The following is a 19,541-nucleotide window of genomic DNA, read 5'->3' as shown; positions in this document are numbered from 1 at the left end:
ATTATCTATCTAATGGATCAAAAACAAACTAAAATCAACATAATTTAATCATATGAAAATCAATCTTTAATGCTTGAATGTAAAATAATGTATTTGAAAATAAGCAAAAATTAAATATTATAAAATATATTTATTTAGTTTGTATATCACTTTATGATGGAAATATAGAATTTACTACTTTAAAATTTTCAGTATTTTATATATTGTATATTGTTAATAAAACAGTCATTATGAGATCAAATAAGGATAAGAAACAATAATTGTTTAATGTAATATCTTCATATCAAAATAAAAATAAATAAATGATTTTAATGAATTTTAATAAAATCAAAGGAAATATTAAATTATATATTGTATATCATTAATAAGACAATCATTAAGAGATCAAATAAGGATAAGAAACAATTATTGTTTAATTTAATATCTTAATATCAAAACAAAGATAAATAAATAATTTTAATGAATTTTAATAAAATCAAAGGAAATATTAAATAATTTAAAGTTTAAAAACTACATAAAAAATAATAAATGAATGAATGTTTTTTTTTAGTGTTTGGAATAGTAAAAATTTTATTTTATAAATTTAAAAATAAATTTAAGCTTTTTTAAATATTTTTCAAATCATTCTAATTAATTTTAAATTAAGTTAATATTTTTTACGTTAAAAATATACTTTTTTAGTGAGATTTCTATTTTTTTTTATTTGAATATTTTTCATTTTTATTTATTTGTGATAAAGGATTTATTTATTTATTTTAAAATAAAGATTTTGTTTGGAATGCAATATTTGTTGATTAATTTGAAAATGATTTAATTGAACTAAGTAAATATACATTTTACAAATGGCTATTTAAAAATAAAGGATAATTTAATTAAGATTTATTTATTTTTTATTTGTTTTCTTTAAGGAAATTATTTATATTTATTATTTATAAAGAATAGTTAAGAATTTTTGATTTCTGAAAAGCTCTACTTTTATTATTTGTTGAATTATTTTATTTATTTATTTTTTGATTAGATTTTTAGAAAGAATGTGAAAGAGCTAGCTAGCTGTATATAGCCCAAAAGCATTAATTAATCAAAAATATATGAATAGATGGAAAGATAGAGATTTTAAATTAGTTAGCTGGTAAGAAGATAATAAATTGGAAGTCAATATAACCTACTATCTCTCAATGAGTAGGAATCTTTTTAAGTAAATATCTTTTCATGGTTTCATAACTTGCCCAAGAGATAGCAGAGGATGGTGAAAATATTATAATTCTAGAACCAAATCCTCTAAATAATCCACGTACACCTTCTTCTTGCAAAATAAGCTTAAATGTTTATAAGAAGCTTTCATATTTAGCCTTTCTACATACAACTTATTCATTAATTTCACAACCGTTAACTTTGCTACTAAAATTGTAGGCAGCTTGAGCTTATTATTACTTTTTAAATTGATTATTAATATTATTTCCCTTTTTATTAGTTACTTATTTATTTTCATTAGTCATATCACAAGCAGAGCAGTACCTAATTAAGTAAAAAAAATAATTCAATAAAATAATTTAACTTACTAATTTTAAGCTTTAACAAATTAACAATTTATTTTAAATCATTTTTATTTTAATAAGTTCGTAAAAATGAGTTCATTTTTAATGTTAAAATTTTTTAATAAAAATTAAAATGGTCATTTTGTTTTTAATTTTTTGAGCTTATTTCTTGTGAAATTCTATCAACTAATAATTTTTTTGATTATAATTGTTGTATTATGAGATTTAATTATATTTGTATGCGTGTTTTATGCTTATTGATAAGATTTGATAGAATAATTAACAATTTAATACTCCTCAATAATCTTCGAATTTTTACTAGTTATGATGCAATATTTTTTTTTCTTAAATTTTCTTTAGACACAATTCTTAGTTTTTATTAGTAAGTAAATCTATTATCTTTTAATCAATCCATAAGCAATTTTTTAAATAAACAATTTTTATAAATTACCAAAATGTATTAATTTTATTCAACATTTTGACACTTTATCCTTATTTTTATCAAATCTCTCATTTCTAAAATATATTTATATATAATTAATTACTTTTAGTAAATGTCTTGTGTTTGGAGTTTTGTCTTAATCACATCAAATGGAGTGGTCAAAGTTGCTGCTATAGCACCTTAATAATAAAAATACAAAAAAATTAAATAGATTTAAAATAAAATTGAACTTGCATGTAAATATGCACTTATAATGTAATGTATTGCATTTCTCTTCAAACTATTAAACAAACAAATTTGCTCATTCAAAATTTAAATAATAAACAAAAAGCAATTAATATAAATAATTTAGAATTTTCTATTTCTTTATTTTTAAAGAGGCTATTATTTTTTAATGCTAGAATTCAGTAAAATTTGCTGCAGAATGACTATTTTAAATATCTATTTTTTTTACTTGCTATGTCACTTTTGTATGTGAAAAGAAGAGAAATTTTTATAAAAATCATAAACTTAGTTAAATTAATTTGATTTCTAGCAATACAATAGGAGCTAAATAAATAAATGATTAATTGATAGACTAATTTATTACCAGCTACACCAGCGCAGGTGAAGTAGGACAAGAAATTATGATTGTAACTCTTTTAGAATGCTACTTTAAGTGTTTCATTAGCACCAACTAAAATTGCTGATAGAGGAAGATTCATAAGCTTTATATTAAGAAAAAAAGTTGAATTTGATTAGAAAGTAGATTTATAGCCTCTAATAAAGCTTATTAAAAAAATATTTCATGATTTTTAAAACTCTTTATGTAGAGAATTTTTTACATAAGTAACAGGGAAAGATCTAATGAGTGAAGTGTATCCTTCAGTTCTTATCATGTTTCTGATGATATCATTGGCTGGCAAATTGCTAATTTACTTTCTTTGCTTAATGACTACATTTTTTTATATAATCAGAATTACTTAATTAGTTTATGTTGAGCAGTTTAAAATAGCTGTAATAAATAAATAGGCCTTTATGAGATTGTAATTTTATGACAAATTTTCAACTTAACTCTTAAAATTATAGTGGTTTAATTGAATGTAATTTATTTTATAGTATAGCATTTTATATTTAACCTAATTTTCCATTTGCTATTTTCAATCATGTTAATTTGAATAAAAGAACTTAATTACCATCAATGGGAGTCATAATTAAATCGTGTAAGAATTAAGCACATGCACCTGTCAAAGCAAACAAGTAAGGGTGATGCTCTTCATCGTTAACTCCAAACTTGACTCTTGCTAACTCATAAATTGAAAAGAAGGCAGCATGTGCAGGCATAGAACCACAGGCTACTAAACCTATACCTCTGTAGAATGCAGGAATACCTCCTTCAGAATGGAGTTAACGTACAATCTAAAAGAAGTTCATATTCTTAGTGACTTGGGAATGGGTCTGTTGTCAAAGATAATTCAATAAAAGGTTGAATTTAAATTCTAATTTGTGATTTTACCTTGATATTATCGAAGGGAAACATGGTAGAATGTTCGATCATACCAGCTATGCAACCAGCTTTATATATATTAAATAAACAGTATTAAAACAAGCAGAAATACATACATACAAATTTCTTGAAATCAATCAAACATAAGTGCTTGAAATCATCAAGACGTTTATTGCTTAAAAACACAATTTTTAATTGTAGAATATCTAACCTATCATATGCTTAGAGTAAGGAATATCGTTTTCTCTTACTTCCCACTCAAATGTTAACTCCTTATCTTCTGCAGCGCTAATCATGCTAAGTATTTATTTATTTATTTGTATATTTGTTTGTTTATTTATTTATTTGCTTGTTTGTATTATTAAATTTAGTTAATTTAAGGTATTTTATGGTATTATTAAAATTATAGTTTTTTAATTATTCTTATTTTTAATAATTTTTAATGCTATTAACTTGACTTTTCTTTTTTACTTTAGTTGCTCTGTTAATTTGTTTGATTATTTGCTTATTTGTTTTCTTGGTACATTTACAATGAAATTAATTGAAACAAATATATAAATATTATCAATATCTATCTATATCTTTTTATCTCAGACTTAATTTTATTTATATATTAAATGCTTGCTTGTTTCTTTCTTCTTTATTTTTTGTTTGATTGATTGATTGCTTGCTTGCTAAATAGCTTGTTTTAATGTTTATCGTTTGCCTTTTTTTTAATGAGATAAAATATTAAAAAGTCAATTAATTGATCAATAAAGAATGAATGAATGTATTCTACCCTACCACTAATTAAATTTCTTCCTCCCAAATTAATTTATTCTTAAATTTATCTTAAGATTAAGTATATTAATTGAAGGCATTCTTGTTTGAATAGGGAGAATATCAATATTTACTTGTTTTATATAAATTTTAATGCTGTTCAATTGCTATTTGCAAATTGTAAAATTTCATCCTCTATTACTTTTTTCATCGAGGGTATTTCTTTTTTGTACAATTTTAAATTTTGTCACGTATTATCGCTCTGATTTAAAAAGTCATAATAATTGTTAGTATATCACTTCTGTCGACAATTCATAATACGATTACGAATGTCTGTGTTTATTTAAATAAATCTGTATCTTTCCAGAATGATTTCTTTGGAAAATCAGCAGAAGTTTTTATCTTTTGACTTACATTTTTGATTACAAAAAATAGTAAATTCTATTTTAAAATAAAGAAGTAGAGTTTAAATAGCGCTTAGAAGATATTAATTTTATCAAGAGAATAACTCGATTGTAATTTTTTAAACCATATAAAACAAATATGAAACAATAATTATTTATTCATTTATTGATAATTAATGTGACTTGTAAGCCAACAGAATTTATTAGATAGAATATTTAACACATAAGTTAATAAATATCAATTAGCCTTTGTAATTTTTCTTTGTACTTTTATCCAAAATATAGTAAAGATACTCTGTAAATAAATATATGGATAAAATTAAAATCACCTTGAGCAATTGTAAAATACATTATAATATGATCTAAAATAATGATTGCCTTCCCACATAAAAAAGATGAGTATTTTTTATTTTAATGAATAAATAAATAAATTGTTTTTTGAATCAGTATAAAAAATTGTGAACTGTGGCAATTTAGAACTTTTTTCTTATTTTAAAGAGAAATTTCTTAAGAAATTACTTATTTAAATATAATGAATCGTAATAAATTGCTATTACTTGCTATATCATTAAGACTCAAGTCAAAAATTATTAATAGATCATAACTATAAAACATATAATTAACTAAATTAAATACGCATCTTCCATTTAAAATAAAATATTTTTAAGTAGTACTTAAATAAAAAATTAATCAATCAAAATAAACTACCAAATTGCTTATCTATTTAAATAATATATCTTTCCTTAAAAATTAAATTATCTTATCTGAGAAATTACATAACCAATAATTTAAATCCTAATATATCTGAATCCAGCATTAATTAAATAATTAGCTTTTTCATTTTAATAACTAAAAAAACAATTACAAAGAGAAGATCAATTATTTTATTATTAACATATATTTAAAAAAAGATAATATCTCACTCTTACTTTTTTACAAATAAAATAAATGCGTTTTTTTCATTTAGATTAAATAAAATCTATGTTAAAATAATTTGTTAAGAAAAAATTGTTGTTTCGAGATTATTAAGAATTTCTCCAAAAATTAATATTGTCCATAATTCTATACTCTTCAAAATCTCCACTTATTATTTATTTGAAGCCCGTAAAGTGATTATCCTTTCCTATTTCTAATTATTTTTCTATATTTTTATTAACAATAAAAATAGAAACTTCATGTTTTAATTTAGATATTTTTATAGAAATAAACAATTGAAGATAAATAAAAACAAATAGTAAATGTAGAGTTTTGAGAATTAAAAATGATTCCACTCCTTTATAAATTAGCTTATTATTACTAAAATAATAATTATTTATATAAATCAAATAAAAATTTATTTATTAGTTTGTTTTTTACTTACTTTTCATTCAATATTTATTTTTTTAAATTTTATCACTAAAATATATTTATTTTCTACAAATATTAAATATTCAATTTAATAAATTATTTATTTAATATTTTAATTTATTTTTATTTATGTAAACTGTTTAAAAATAAATAAATTCATTTAGAAAAATTAATTTCAAAGCTAAAATTATTTTTTTTAAAAAATGATTTTTCAAGATTATTGCACTTTCCTCTAAAAAATACTAATATTGATTGATTATTATGATTATTAGTTTATTTGAGATGTTTTTTATTCAGACAAACAGTCTAATATAAAAAAAATATAAAGTGAATTTATGATATAATTATTTGAACATAATTCAATAAATATTTATTTATTATTTGCTCTTTATTCAATATTTAGTTTTAAAACTTTATCTCTAAATACAAATTGTTGTTAAATTTAATATATTATTCAAAACCTTCACTTTTTTTCATTTACTCATAAATTTAAAATGTTTAAAAAAAGTTCATTTTGATAATATAAGATCAATGTTAAAATTATTTTTTTTAAGAAAAAGTTGTTGCTTAATGATTATTTGACTTCCCCATACTATCTATGTATTCTTGGTTTCTAATCGGCAACAACGATTATATACCAATTTCATTATTATTATTTAGATTAGAAAATATTTTATCAGTTTCACTAGATTCCTTGAATTTTTTTACTAATTATTTTAACAATGGTTTACATTATTATACATAAGACATACACAATTGATAATCCTAATAAATTTGCTATAGTTCGATAGATAAAATTATTTTTTTTTAAATAACTCCAAAAATTATAATTACTATTATTAATTTAAATTAAAGATTTTTTATTCAAACAAAATTTAAAGATAAATAAAAATATTCAGATACTATTTATTTATTTATTCTTTTTAAAAATAAAAAATTATATTATTTCTATTTTAATTATTTATATTTAATTTAATAAAAATTTGTTTATTTTTTTTAGCTTTCTATATTTCATCTAAAAATTTTAAATTTCAAAGTTAACAAATTATTTAATACATTTATTTGCTTTTAATTATTAATAACTGTAAACTTTTTAAAATAAAAATTGCAAAAGTAGCTTATCGCTTCTGAATTAATTGATCAATTAATTAATTAATTATTTTAATTTTAGACACAAACATTTTTTAAATTCAAATATTCATATTAAAATGAAAAGCTCTCTTCTCAAATAGTTTATATTTAAACTTTTAATTTAGAAATAAGAAAATAATTAAAATGTTTCCATTTTTTATTCAAATATTTTTACTCTCCATTTCTATAAATTATTAGTTTATGATAAAATGAATTGAGGTAAAAGGGAAAAAAAAGCATTAATTAATTAATTATTTAAGAAAAAGAATTCAGCTTTTAACTAACTAACTTCTACTATATTTTTAGATAAAAAAGGAGCTTTGATTTTAGAAATAATTTTTATAATAAATAAGGCTTATTTATAAAATACTAAGCTACTTAAATATCATTTAAAAGTAGTAACTTTAGAATAGATTTAGTGTAGATAATCAGTATTAAAATTGCTTCATTTAAAGTTTTTATATAACTTTACTTGCTACTAGAGCTTTAATGGATAATGATTATGAATAAATTAACTGCGATTGCAGTTCTGCTTTTCGAAATATTGAAAGTATGGTTGCAGATATTACTGACAGAGCTCTTATAAATGGTTAAAATTAGAGGAAATAAGCTATCGTAGCTAGTTTAATGGAAACTAAAAAAATTCAAGATCACTTTAATTATTCTTTTTGTTAGTAAAAATAATCTGATAACTTTGAATTAGGAAATACTTTTAAACAATTAGGCATCGGTACTAGATAAAACGCTGATTAAATTATAAATTATGATAAGATAGAATAAAGAAATCTCAGATATTACGATGACATAGAAACCCCATAGTCTTCTATTTGTAAAATGTTTTCTATATTCAATAATTAAGTCTATTAATTACATAAAAATCTTAAAGCTTAAAGAAGGGTTTATAAGATTATAATTTTATTAAAAGAAAGTAGCCAAATTTCAGAAGAAGGAGAAGTACAAACAGAAAAATAGCAATTAGAAGATGTAAAGGATAACCCTTTTTATGGTATGTAAAGATTATCTTAAGAATCAATTTCCACAAAGTAAAATATTTACAAAGAGCAATCAGAAGAAAATGACAAAACGTTAAATGTTATTAGTCAAAAAGCGTATTCTAAAAACTATCTAAATATCTTATACTTCATAATTAAATTCAAATTCCTTTTACATAAGCTTATTTCTTTTAGAAATATATTCACACTTCAAGAATACCATTTTGGGTTAATAAATGACAAGTCTTTTGGAGTAAAATTTGCTAAAATAAATAAAAATATTAGATTTAAAGATAGACTCAAAAGGTCAATCAAAAGTATTTGGAGAAAATTCAATCAAATACCTGTTATAGATCCATCTCACTTTGTAGTGGTTAGTCTAGAGATTTAGTCTTTTATTTTAATCTTAGGACAGTTTTTCTTCTTACCAATAAAAGTTTGTTTTAATGTCAACATTAGCAATTAATATATTATACTTATATTTGAACAAATTCCTCCTATATATTTCATTTGTGAGATCTTCTTTAAAATGAATAAAGGATATTATAGCGAAGGAATAGCAGTTGTCGACAGACTCTCTGCCTATAAGCATTATTTTCAAAATTATTTATTTTTCGACATCATAACTGCAGGTGCTCTTTATGCCAATCAAAGCTAGTCATATTATGCTTTGATTTTTCTAGTCAGAATATTCTAAATGTAAGAAATATTTGAAAAAGTAAAATACAAAATAATCTTTAACAAATATTATTTTCTTTAATTATTAAAAAATAAATACAAAAAGATTGATGAAAATTTCATGCTGAGTCAAAAATTTCCAATTTATTTTTAACTGTTTCAGCTGCTTTATCAAATTTTACTTGTTGCTCATATTTGTGGATGTGGATTTCATTTTGTTGGGTTGTATTCAGACAAAGACAACAATTGGATAGTTAAAAATCAATTAGACCAAGCCCCTTTTATAGATAATTATATCAGTTCAATTTATTTTGCAATTATTGCAATGATCACTGTGGGTTTTGGAGATGTTGTTCCCATAAATAAATACGAAAGGGTTTATGTTATTTTTTAAACGTGTTTTAGCTGTGGAATATTTGCTTTCGCTATAAATACAATAGGGAATATTGTAAAAGAAAAATAGGCACATACTCAAGAGCTTAAAGCTAACAAGAATTTAGTACTCACTTACATGAAGGTGAGAAATATTTCCAAATAAAGTTAAAATAAAGTAAAATAATTTATATTTCATATTAAAAATTAATTAATTAATTAAGCAATGTTTTAAAAAATAGGTTATTAGATTCTTAGAATATTCACATAGAAATTAGAATGATAATCCTTAAAAAGGAAAATAACTCATTTAAAATATGAGTAAAAGTGTTAGAGACGAAGTATATTTCGAGTTTTTTGCCAAGGTCATCAACTAAATACCACTTTTTACTAACTACTTCTCAGAAAAAATTAGGTAAGAAATTTAATCCTAATTTAGCGAAGCAGTTTACGGGCCAGGAGATTGTATTCTAAATCAAGGAAAACCCTCTAAAAATTTATATTTCATTATATCTGGAGAAATCTAACAAGTCATAAAACTTAAACAAAACTCCTATAGCTAACAATAAAAATAAATCATAGTTTCAATTTTAAAACAGGTAAAAATCATTGAAATTAAATTTTTGTTACTTACTTACTTACTGTAGGTTATCATAAAATAGAAAACATTTAAATATCAAATTTTTAATTTTAATTCTAAAAATATCGATAAATTGAAATTTAACAAAGTTTAAATGCACTGCATTTATTTTATGATAAACCACAGTAGATAATTTTTTTTAAGTCTAATTAATTTACAAGTAATCTTATTAAATTAGGGAGACACTTTCGATAATGAAAGTTTTATTGGTAATACTCCATGTAAATATGAGTATATCTCAAAGAATACTACACAAATTGCATATATATAAAAAGAAGTGTTTGAAAACATCTTATAAAATTATAGATTAGATTATGAATAATATTGTATGCTTGTTCACACTATCCGTTTTAAAAATGAATGTGCATTGTTAAAGTAATGTCAATCTTGCAAGAATAAATTTCATAGTATATTAAATTGCCCACTACTGCATTACGAAGTAAACAAAGAATTGCTTTTAAAACGTTACATATGTGAAATAGTAACTCATTAATTTTTCAATTTATTTTGATTTTTAAATTATTTATTTATTTATTGTTATATTATGAAGCCTTAAAAAAGATAAGACTTTGACCGATAGTAAAAAAAGAGATCAAATTTAAAAAACTTTAAATAAATGCACAATCAACTCAGATTTTTTAGACTCAGATTGCCAAAAGACTATGCTTACTAAAGCCAAAATTATGATGAAGAAGAATAAATCTAAGATATTTAATAGAGTATTTTTTATTATTTAATTTATTTTGGTTTTATATTTAACTTAATAGAAAACTAGTTTTACTAGCTACTCGAATATGATGACGATGAAGTTTTTATAACCTGTTCACCACAATTAATTTTCAGTGAAAGCTAAAATGATATAGTATATCTTATTGATGAAGAGGAAGAAGAAACTGTAATGCAAGATATGATTGATGATATAGAAAACTCTGGATTATTTGATGAAAACTAAAGTAGCTAGTAAAATGCTATAAAAAGAAGAAACGGGTTACTTATTTCCAATAAATCGCAATAAGAAGAATAAATCAAATAAAAAAAATCTCAGTAGCCAAAATTTAATCGTTCAAAAACCTCTAAAAAATAGCAAAATAAAAAAAAATAACATAAAATTTTGAACTTTGCGTTTTCCTCTGATTTTAAGAATTATAACAAAAACAGTGAATTTGATAAATATGACGACTAATATAATAAAAATAAATAGAATATGCTGCCTAATAAATCTTCTTTTGGCTAACTGAAATCCAAATCTTTAACTTCACTATTCAACGATTAAGAAGACTCTATAATTGATAGCACAGATTTTCAAGAAATTAAAGATTCAAATATAAATCAGTAAGATTAAGTAGTTGGTGATCAAATTTATTCAAAAACTGATATTCAAAAAAGCTATGCTAATAATACTGTCAAGAAAAAATAACATGAATTTTGTGATGAAAAAAAATTAAGCATTTAAACATAAACACAAACTTTGAATATCGAAGATTCTTAAAAAACACAATATATGTAATAATAATAATAGAACATGTAACAAAGTTTACCGATACATAAAGTGACTTCTGAATTTTAGATTCCTTCAAATTAGCAAATTTAAACTGGATATGTGGGAACAGTAGAGACAGAAAGAATTTTTTCTTACTAAAATATATAAAACTAATAATACTCAATGTGCTTATCTCCACTCCTTGAAGATTAATTAATTAAAAGTAAGCCCTAAAATAGTATGAACTAATTGCCAAAAGTTTAAATAAATAAAAATAGTCCTTAATTCCACCTTAAAAATGTAAATAATTAACAAACTCAAATAAATTAACAGAATTAAGCTATTTAAAGTTAGACAAATAATCCCCATTTATTAAATCTTAAAAATCCATAAATTTCTCCAAAAAGAAACTCTCTTAGTGTTATTTAGGGATAATAAAATATTAATACAACAATTAATAGTTTACCATCATCTTTAAATTAAAAAAATTAGTCTAGACTCTCAGTTTTAAATGAGTTGAATCCTCATTAAGGTTCAAGTAGTATTTCTAATAGCTAAATAAAAGAACTTTCATAATACTCGAAACGTAGCTCTTAATAATATAAACCAGGTTTATAATACCAATAGTAACAATCTTTAAATGGAGTTTTCCAGGGTCAGCAACCATCATAAACTTTTATTGGAAATTAAAATTAAACTCATAATTAATTCCAAAGCTTGGCTATGTTAATGTCAAGGCAATTTTCTAATTTTTCATAATCAAATAAAACAAAAAAGGGTAATAAATTACAAACGAAATTAAATTCTTTAATGAGCTAAACTAAAAATGAGGAAAATCAAAACTACTAGTAAAAATTAAATAAAGAATCATTAAATGAATAAAGCAATTGTGATGAAAATATATAAGAAGATGATAAATTTGAAACACTATTTCTGATTCCCTAATTCGAAAGTATGAAGCTATTTTAAAGTTTTCTACCACATAATAATTATAATTTAGTATTGGAAAATTATAAGTCTAAGTAAAATCTTAATATTTATTAAAAAAGATCTATTAAAATTAGTAGAAAACCAAGGAAAAAGCTTGCAAGCTATAATTTAACTAAGAAAGGAAGACCTAGGAATAAAAGAAAGCTAGATTTAGAAATATCTCCATAACACCTCTAGCAATCTTTAGAGTTAAAATTATAAACAAACTAAAAAGAAAGTGTTATTGAATAATTTATTAAAACCAGCTAATTAAAATGAATAAATACTTACTTATCTTCTTGGTTAGCTTAAACAGTGTATAAAAATAATAAACTTTTATACATATTTTTAATATGCAAATTTATTATAATACAATTAATTATATTTAGTTAATTATTTAAATTATTATCTTTTTCATTAATTATTTTAAATTAATTAAAAAATATCAAAAATAAAATAAATTTAACTTGAAAATCAAGGAATTTTAATAAATTTCCAAACTAAATTTATTGAGTGAAAAGATTACTCTTTTTTATATTTTCATACCTGATCAACTTTTATTCATATGGAAATATTTGATATCTTCAAACAAAAAATAAGATTAGGATTAGGTTAGGTAGCTTTGTATGTTTGTTTGTTTATATGTTTTCATACAATTATGCATTTTGATGATATTTATTTCTTTTGAGATTATAAGATTTGAGAAAGATATACTTTTTGCCTTAAAATGAATGATTTATCCTTAAATTATTATTTTTTATAATTAAATTTTCTGATTTCTATTTTCTTTTATATAGTTAATATATTTAATAGTAATTTACTAAATATTGATTATAGTTGGACTTCAAAAAGTTCATTTTGAAAATAAAGCTTAAGGAAAAAAGGACGAAACAAACAAAGCAATAAGAGCGAATACTTCTACACATTTTATCATAAACTTGATTTATATTAAATGAGCGATTATGCATCGAATCCACCTATGGATGGTAACCAAAACGGTGCTTAATAATAGTAAGAATAATAAGGTATAGATCTATCCTAATTAGAATGTATTCCAATCAGATGCTCTTTAGGAGTTGTTAATGAGTTTATAATCAATACAGTAGATTTTATAAATAGGTAAATCTCTCATTTTCATTTAATAAAAGTTAATTTTCATTTTCTTAAAAAAAAAATCATATTCTTCTTAATACATACTAAATATAAACTCAATTTACTTATACAAACATATACAAATAAATAATCAATACAAGTCTTAACAAGATTAAATGGTAAATAACTTGAATTAACATAAGAAATATTTGTTTTCTGGAGCATTATTAGGCAAATTTATAAGCTCAGCATTTAACTGCTAAAGCTGAGATAAATTATTTTGATGATAGTTGAAATTATTAAATGACATTATAAAATATATAATTTATTAACAATAATAGAGTTGGATTCCGCCTTGAAAATGATTAGCTATCAATTGAAAAGTTGCTTGAAGGTATAGATCAAAAACTACTTTTGTTAGAAAAAAAGCTAGATTCAGTAAATCCTGAATTCTACAATGTGTTACCTGATATTCCAAAACCAGAATTGACTGTATATTTTAACTCTTCTAACCAACCTGATTAATAGTAAGGAATGTAATAATAGTAGTAGCAGTAGTAATAATAATAGTAGTATGATCAGCAATATATGTAATAATAACAATAGTAAAATGGATATGTTAACAGTAATGCCCCTCCAGCACCACCTTTGGCTCCAGGAATTTTTGTAAATTCAAGTGCTCCTCCACCACCCCCAGGTTTACCTGGTATAGTGGTAAATCCAAATGCTCCTCCACCTCCCCCAGGTTTACCTGGGATAGTTGTTAGCTCAAATGCTCCCCCAGCTCCTTCACTACCTAATATTGTAGTTAATTCTGGTGCTCCTCCACCACCTCCTTTAAATTTTCCTCCTCCACCGATGATGAATATACCTCCTCCACCTCCAATGAACATCCCTCCTGCTCCAACTGCCCCAGGTATTTTTGTTAACAATAATGCTCCTCCTCCACCTCCTTCATTACCTGGTATTGTTGTAAATGCAAATGCACCTCCTCCACCACCCTTGAGTTTAGGTCTTCCAGGAGTTCCAGGTGGTTCATCATTACCTCCTCCTCCACCACCTAATATGTCTTTACCACCTCCTCCTATAAGTGCCCCAGGTGGTCTTCCTATACCACCTCCCCCAATGGCTCCTGCATAAGTTCAAAGCGATGCATAGGCAGCAGAATAAGGCTAAGAAACAGCATAACCTGTAGAAGAATTAGATGGTAATTAATTGAGATAATAATATTTAATTTTAATTTATTTATTTAAATATGTAAAGAAAACATGAAAAAATATATAAAAATGGTTAAAGTTGGAATTCCTGCTGTTTCAGTTAAATAAAAAATGGCTGCTGAAGGATACGATCCCAATACTCTAGATGTAATTATAATATTTTATTAATTAAATAAATTAATATCTTTTTTTTAAATAACAGTAATATTTACCAAAGGATGAATGATTTTAAATTAAAAAAAATATTAATGAGATTTAAACAAATATTGAGTAAAATAGAATGATAAAAAATTAATAAATAACGAAAATATAACATAACAAAGAAACCAAATAAGTTTTCTTAGCTGTAAGCCAATAAATATATGTATTTTATTTATATAAATGTACTAAATTTACCAAAAGATATTTGTTTAAATAAAAAACATGCAAAAAAAATTGATAAAGCTTTGTAAATTAATATCGATTATAAAAATATAATAAGTCTTACTGTTAATATTATTTTAGATTTTGACCAAATAAATGTTTTTAATATTGTTAGATGATTGATTAACATATTGTATGTAATTTATGTTGAAGATAAAAGAAATGTTTTAAGCTGGTTTATAAATTCATTTTTATTTGAAGAAAATTTTGAATTTAGTTTTTTTTTTAACAAAATTTTGATAAAAATAGAAATAAATTAGGTTGAATAAATCAAATACTTGCTTGCTTAAAAGTTAATTTATATGCAATAATTGATTGATATAAATAATTCAAGAAAATTTTAGAATTTCTATATTAATATTAACATTGGATTAAAGATACAACTAATAATCTTCAAAATAAAGTTTGCATTTATTCTAATGATTAAATCATTACTCTTTAGAGGGTCAACATTCCTCAAATAATAGTTCGTTTTTAAGCAAGTTTACAGATATTCTGAAAAAGAGTAGCTCGACTTCAGGAAACAAAATTTAAGTTAAGATAAATAATAGTAGAAATAAATTGGATATGAAACTAATTGCATGGTTCTCCATCCTATTTTTTTTCCTAAGTAATACAATACTAACATGAAATAAGAGTAAAATTGTTAATAATATAAAGCAAAGGTCCTCTTATGGAATTATATTTAGCTGAAGAAGCTGTGGGTTTAGCTAAATCGTTAGATTGGAATGTATATGATTAATTTGTTGAAAAAACTATGCCTAATTATTACAATTAATTGTTTAGGTTTAAAAAGGACCTTACTGGAAGGAAGAGTATGACAAAAAAGTAATATAATTGTAAGAGGAAGAACAAGAAGAATAGTAGATAGAACATGTCGAAGATGCAAATTATGAAAGTAAAAATAAAAGAAAAAGAAAAAACCCCAAAGAAGATAACCGTCCTAAATTAGATGAGGGATGGTAGTATTTTGATTAAACAAATATAAAAGATGGGGATTATATTTACACTCATTACTTCAAAGGAACTTATTATGTAAGAAATTATTTTAAACTATTAAAAGAAGATAGATTTTATTTAAAGCAGCATACCTCTTTTATTATTTGATTAATAACGAGATTATCTCTACCTTATTTATCATATCAGAATATTCACACAAAAATAATTAAATTTAGTTTGTTAGTTGTTTTATTTGTTAACTATTTAATGTCATAGAACTTGCAATTCAATATGTTTTTACTTTTAAAAGAAAAATGGTATAATAGTAGATGATCAGTCAGATACAGAAGATGATGGTGATATGTTTCATGAGTGGAGAAACAAAATTCTAAGAGAGTCAATAGCAAAGAGTTCATTGATTAAGATGAAAAAGATAATAGGAAAATCATTTTTCACAAAAGGAAAGCTTATGGATATTGGAATATATATTAAAGACAACTCAATCGACTGTGTATTTATTAATACTGAACTCACCCCAACTTAGCATAAAAACTTGGAAAGGTAATGTAATTTTCTTATTATCCATTGAAACAATTTTTTCATTCATTTTATTAATTTTCTTAATATTTACTCAATTTATATTTAAATATAAATGATGGATTATTATTTAATGGCGTGTGAAGGTTATGGACTGGAATAGTGAACGGAAGAGAAGACGAAGTATTTTTTAAGAAGAATCCTATGATGAGCTCAGACACAGAGGCAGAAGGTGACGAACCAATCTAAACTTCGGACTATGATAATAGCAGTGGCAAAAAAATAAGAGTATTCGATAGATTCACAATGATTCTCTAGATCTTTGCAAAGAGAGCATAAACTCAAATAGCTCGCCACCAAATCGAAGTTTGCTTTTTGAATTATTTGAAAACAAAGCTTCAAAGAGAAGGAGGAACCACTTTTAATGCAATGTATAACATTTTTAAAGGCGACTTAATGACTGCTTAAGAAATTTCTTTAGAAGTCGTCAGTGCTAAATCAAGAGCTGCTAAAGGTAAAGTTCAAGGTGAAGGTGAAACTTAGCTCGAGCTTTAAAGACGTCTCGTTAATGACAAATTATCAAAACTTAAAAAAGAACTCATATCTTTGCTCGAGAATTAAAATTTCCTGCGTGAAAAAAGAAAGAAGCAATACAACAATGTACCCACAATTGCTCTTGTAAATATTTTTTTATGAAAAAATAATTGATTTAAAATAATTTATTTGAAATTGAATACTATATATTAACTAATTCACTGAATATAGATTGGGTACACTAATGCAGGTAAAAGTGCATTGATGAATGCCTTAATTAAAAAAGATGTTGTAGAAAGCAAGGACAACCTTTTCTAAACTCTTTCAACTACTTCCAGAAAGTAAAGAAATATAATAAATCTTTTAAATTTCAGATTCACTTTCTTAAATAAAAGCTTTTTATCATCTTTCTTTATTTTGTTCCTTTAGACAAATTTGAATTTTTTAATATAATTTGCAATAGTTTTTTGAAAATTAAAAAATATTTATTTCAATTATTGTTTTTTTCTTCATTAAAGTTTTAATTTTGTTTCTATTTTGCAATTCATTTATAAAAATATTATTTTGTTTTCAAAAAAATATTTTCATATAAGTAATTTTCTATAAATTTTTAAGATTTTTGTCGAATTTAAAAAAGAATTAACTCATTAATTTATTTATTAACAATTATAAAATAGGTTTAAACTAATTTCTGGATAATAGGCAATTATACTTGATACTATTGGTTTTATCACAGATTTACCTCACGAATTAGGTAAATTAAAAATTAACTGTAAAATATTAATGTGTTTTGATTATTTTTAGTCGATTCTTTCCAATCTACTTTGATGGAAGTTGAACATGCTGATTTAGTTTTACATGTTAGAGACATTTCTCATCCTCATACTGAAGACTAAAAGAAGACTGTTTTAAAAGTTCTTAAATAGCTTGGATTTGATTAATAGTTTTACACCAACAAAATGGTAACTACTACTTAAAATATTTGTAATTTTAAAGCTATTTTATAATTTTAGATTGAAGTATGGAATAAGATGGATCTTTTAGAAGAAAACGTTGATTACCAATCTGCTTTGAAATCCGATTTCCCAGTTGTACCAGTTTCTGCTTTATATAATACAAACATCAAGAAGCTTACCTAAATCCTAGAATAGAAAGTTAACCACTTGATGAATAAAAAATACTACACAATAGTTAATCCTCTCAACACTCATGAAGAGAGATATAAATGGTTGTTTGCGTAAATTTAATTGGATTACTTAACTAACAATTTATTTAAGATATATATTTTACTTAATATAGCAATGCAAATATATCTAGACTTGAAAATGAAATGTATGATTATAAATAAACTAAATAATATCCATATGGAAATGTTAAATTCTAAGTTTTACTGGACGATGTAACATTTAGACGTTTTTGCCACACTTTCAACATTTAAGTTGAAACCAACGATAATAAAAAAGGTAAATAAAAAAATCATGGAAAATTAATAAATATATAATCCATTTATTTTGCGAATTTAAGTAATTTATAAATTTGTTGAAATAAATAAAAGGAATGCCTCCAAAAGAGTGGTTAAAAGGATCAGAATCTTACTTTTAGAGAATGAGAGAATAGAAAGAAAAAGAAGACTAAAATTTCTTAAAAAATAAAAGAGAGGATTGAAATATAAAACTAATAAATAAATAAAAGATTAATTATTTAAAAATACAAATAAGTATTCAATCAATTTATTTAACATTTTTAATTTTAAAAAGCTAGTTTTTATTTGTAAATGGATTTATTTTTGTTAGTTTGTTTGTTATTTGCTTGTATTTGAAAAATCTATCATTTTTATTTATCATCATGCTAATTTACTAAAATTCTATTTTAAATCTTCCAAATCTTTTTGTTTTTTATTTTAATATTATTCAATTTCTATGGCACATTTTTATATTACTACTGCAGCTTATCTATTCATCACTTCCCTATTTACTTGTTCATTTATTTCTACCAAATTCAATATTTTAGATGTGATATTCTCTATCCTTGCTTTCATTTTTTCTACTTGATTTTCTATTTATACAACATCTTAATTTATATTTTTTATAGTCTCAGCTTGCTTAATATTCTGATTAACCAGTCTACTAAAAATTAATTCAGCGCTTTGCTCTGCTTTTTGCAAAGAAGATATCAGCTACACTTAGTTTTCTCTAATTTTGGCTACTTTTTCTTAATCTCTTTACTTTAACATATTTATAAAATATATATTTGAGTTTTTTATATTTAATTTGATTATGTTTTTATTAAAAAGATATTTATATCGTTTTAGAAATTAACTCAAAAAAATTGTTAATTTTTAATTAATTAATTAGTAAAATCTAAAAATTTTTCTATCAATATAGGCAAATGTTTTTTGATTATTAAAGTAGCAATTAAATTAAATCAAAAGTAAGTTTAATTGTTTTATGATAAAAATAATAATCAAAAAATATTTTAATTTTAAAAAATTTAATAGAAAAATATTTTTAAATTAAAAAAAATAATAAATAAAGTTATTAAATATTTTTAAATAAATAAAATAA

General features: G+C 22.7%; 5 protein-coding genes across 5 annotated transcripts; 3 read left to right on the top strand and 2 right to left on the bottom strand. All coding sequences in view use genetic code 6, as the record gives it.

Annotated features, from left to right (window-relative positions):
* Positions 1 to 1,172: 1,172 nt before the first annotated feature.
* Positions 1,173 to 3,759, bottom strand: TTHERM_00077080 (carrier protein; the record flags this gene model as incomplete). Its single annotated transcript, XM_001015649.3, has 7 exons — positions 1,173 to 1,515; positions 2,081 to 2,156; positions 2,567 to 2,684; positions 2,802 to 2,911; positions 3,153 to 3,414; positions 3,473 to 3,531; positions 3,675 to 3,759. 7 exons carry the CDS (start codon positions 3,757 to 3,759, stop codon positions 1,173 to 1,175), a joined length of 1,053 nt encoding a protein of 350 aa, XP_001015649.2.
* A 4,866-nt stretch (positions 3,760 to 8,625) lies between these two features.
* On the top strand, positions 8,626 to 12,752 carry TTHERM_00077070 (cyclic nucleotide-binding domain protein; the record flags this gene model as incomplete). Its single annotated transcript, XM_001015648.2, has 7 exons — positions 8,626 to 8,814; positions 8,881 to 9,324; positions 9,389 to 9,745; positions 9,965 to 10,267; positions 10,337 to 10,505; positions 10,554 to 12,218; positions 12,316 to 12,752. 7 exons carry the CDS (start codon positions 8,626 to 8,628, stop codon positions 12,750 to 12,752), a joined length of 3,564 nt encoding a protein of 1,187 aa, XP_001015648.2.
* Positions 12,753 to 13,187: 435 nt separating this feature from the next.
* Positions 13,188 to 14,770, top strand: TTHERM_00077060 (hypothetical protein; the record flags this gene model as incomplete). The annotated part of the gene is made up of 4 exons (XM_001015647.1): positions 13,188 to 13,354; positions 13,669 to 14,534; positions 14,591 to 14,691; positions 14,747 to 14,770. 4 exons carry the CDS (start codon positions 13,188 to 13,190, stop codon positions 14,768 to 14,770), a joined length of 1,158 nt encoding a protein of 385 aa, XP_001015647.1.
* Positions 14,771 to 15,230: 460 nt separating this feature from the next.
* TTHERM_00077050 (small GTP-binding domain protein) lies at positions 15,231 to 19,288 on the top strand. The gene is made up of 11 exons (XM_001015646.3): positions 15,231 to 15,577; positions 15,628 to 15,697; positions 15,754 to 16,002; positions 16,217 to 16,467; positions 16,590 to 17,121; positions 17,209 to 17,318; positions 17,655 to 17,731; positions 17,782 to 17,939; positions 17,991 to 18,214; positions 18,277 to 18,440; positions 18,533 to 19,288. The coding sequence occupies exons 1-11, from the start codon at positions 15,270 to 15,272 to the stop codon at positions 18,640 to 18,642; spliced, it is 2,253 nt and encodes a 750-aa protein (XP_001015646.2). The 5' UTR covers positions 15,231 to 15,269; the 3' UTR covers positions 18,643 to 19,288.
* On the bottom strand, positions 18,821 to 19,210 carry TTHERM_00077040 (hypothetical protein; the record flags this gene model as incomplete). The annotated part of the gene is made up of 1 exon (XM_001015645.1): positions 18,821 to 19,210. One exon carries the CDS (start codon positions 19,208 to 19,210, stop codon positions 18,821 to 18,823), a length of 390 nt encoding a protein of 129 aa, XP_001015645.1.
* Positions 19,289 to 19,541: the final 253 nt, after the last annotated feature.

Source organism: Tetrahymena thermophila (assembly GCF_000189635.1).
Source record: "Tetrahymena thermophila SB210 genomic scaffold scf_8254650, whole genome shotgun sequence".
Classification (NCBI taxonomy): domain Eukaryota; phylum Ciliophora; class Oligohymenophorea; order Hymenostomatida; family Tetrahymenidae; genus Tetrahymena; species Tetrahymena thermophila.
The sequence above is the reverse complement of the archived record's forward strand: the minus strand, read 5'-3'. Positions and strand labels throughout refer to the sequence as shown.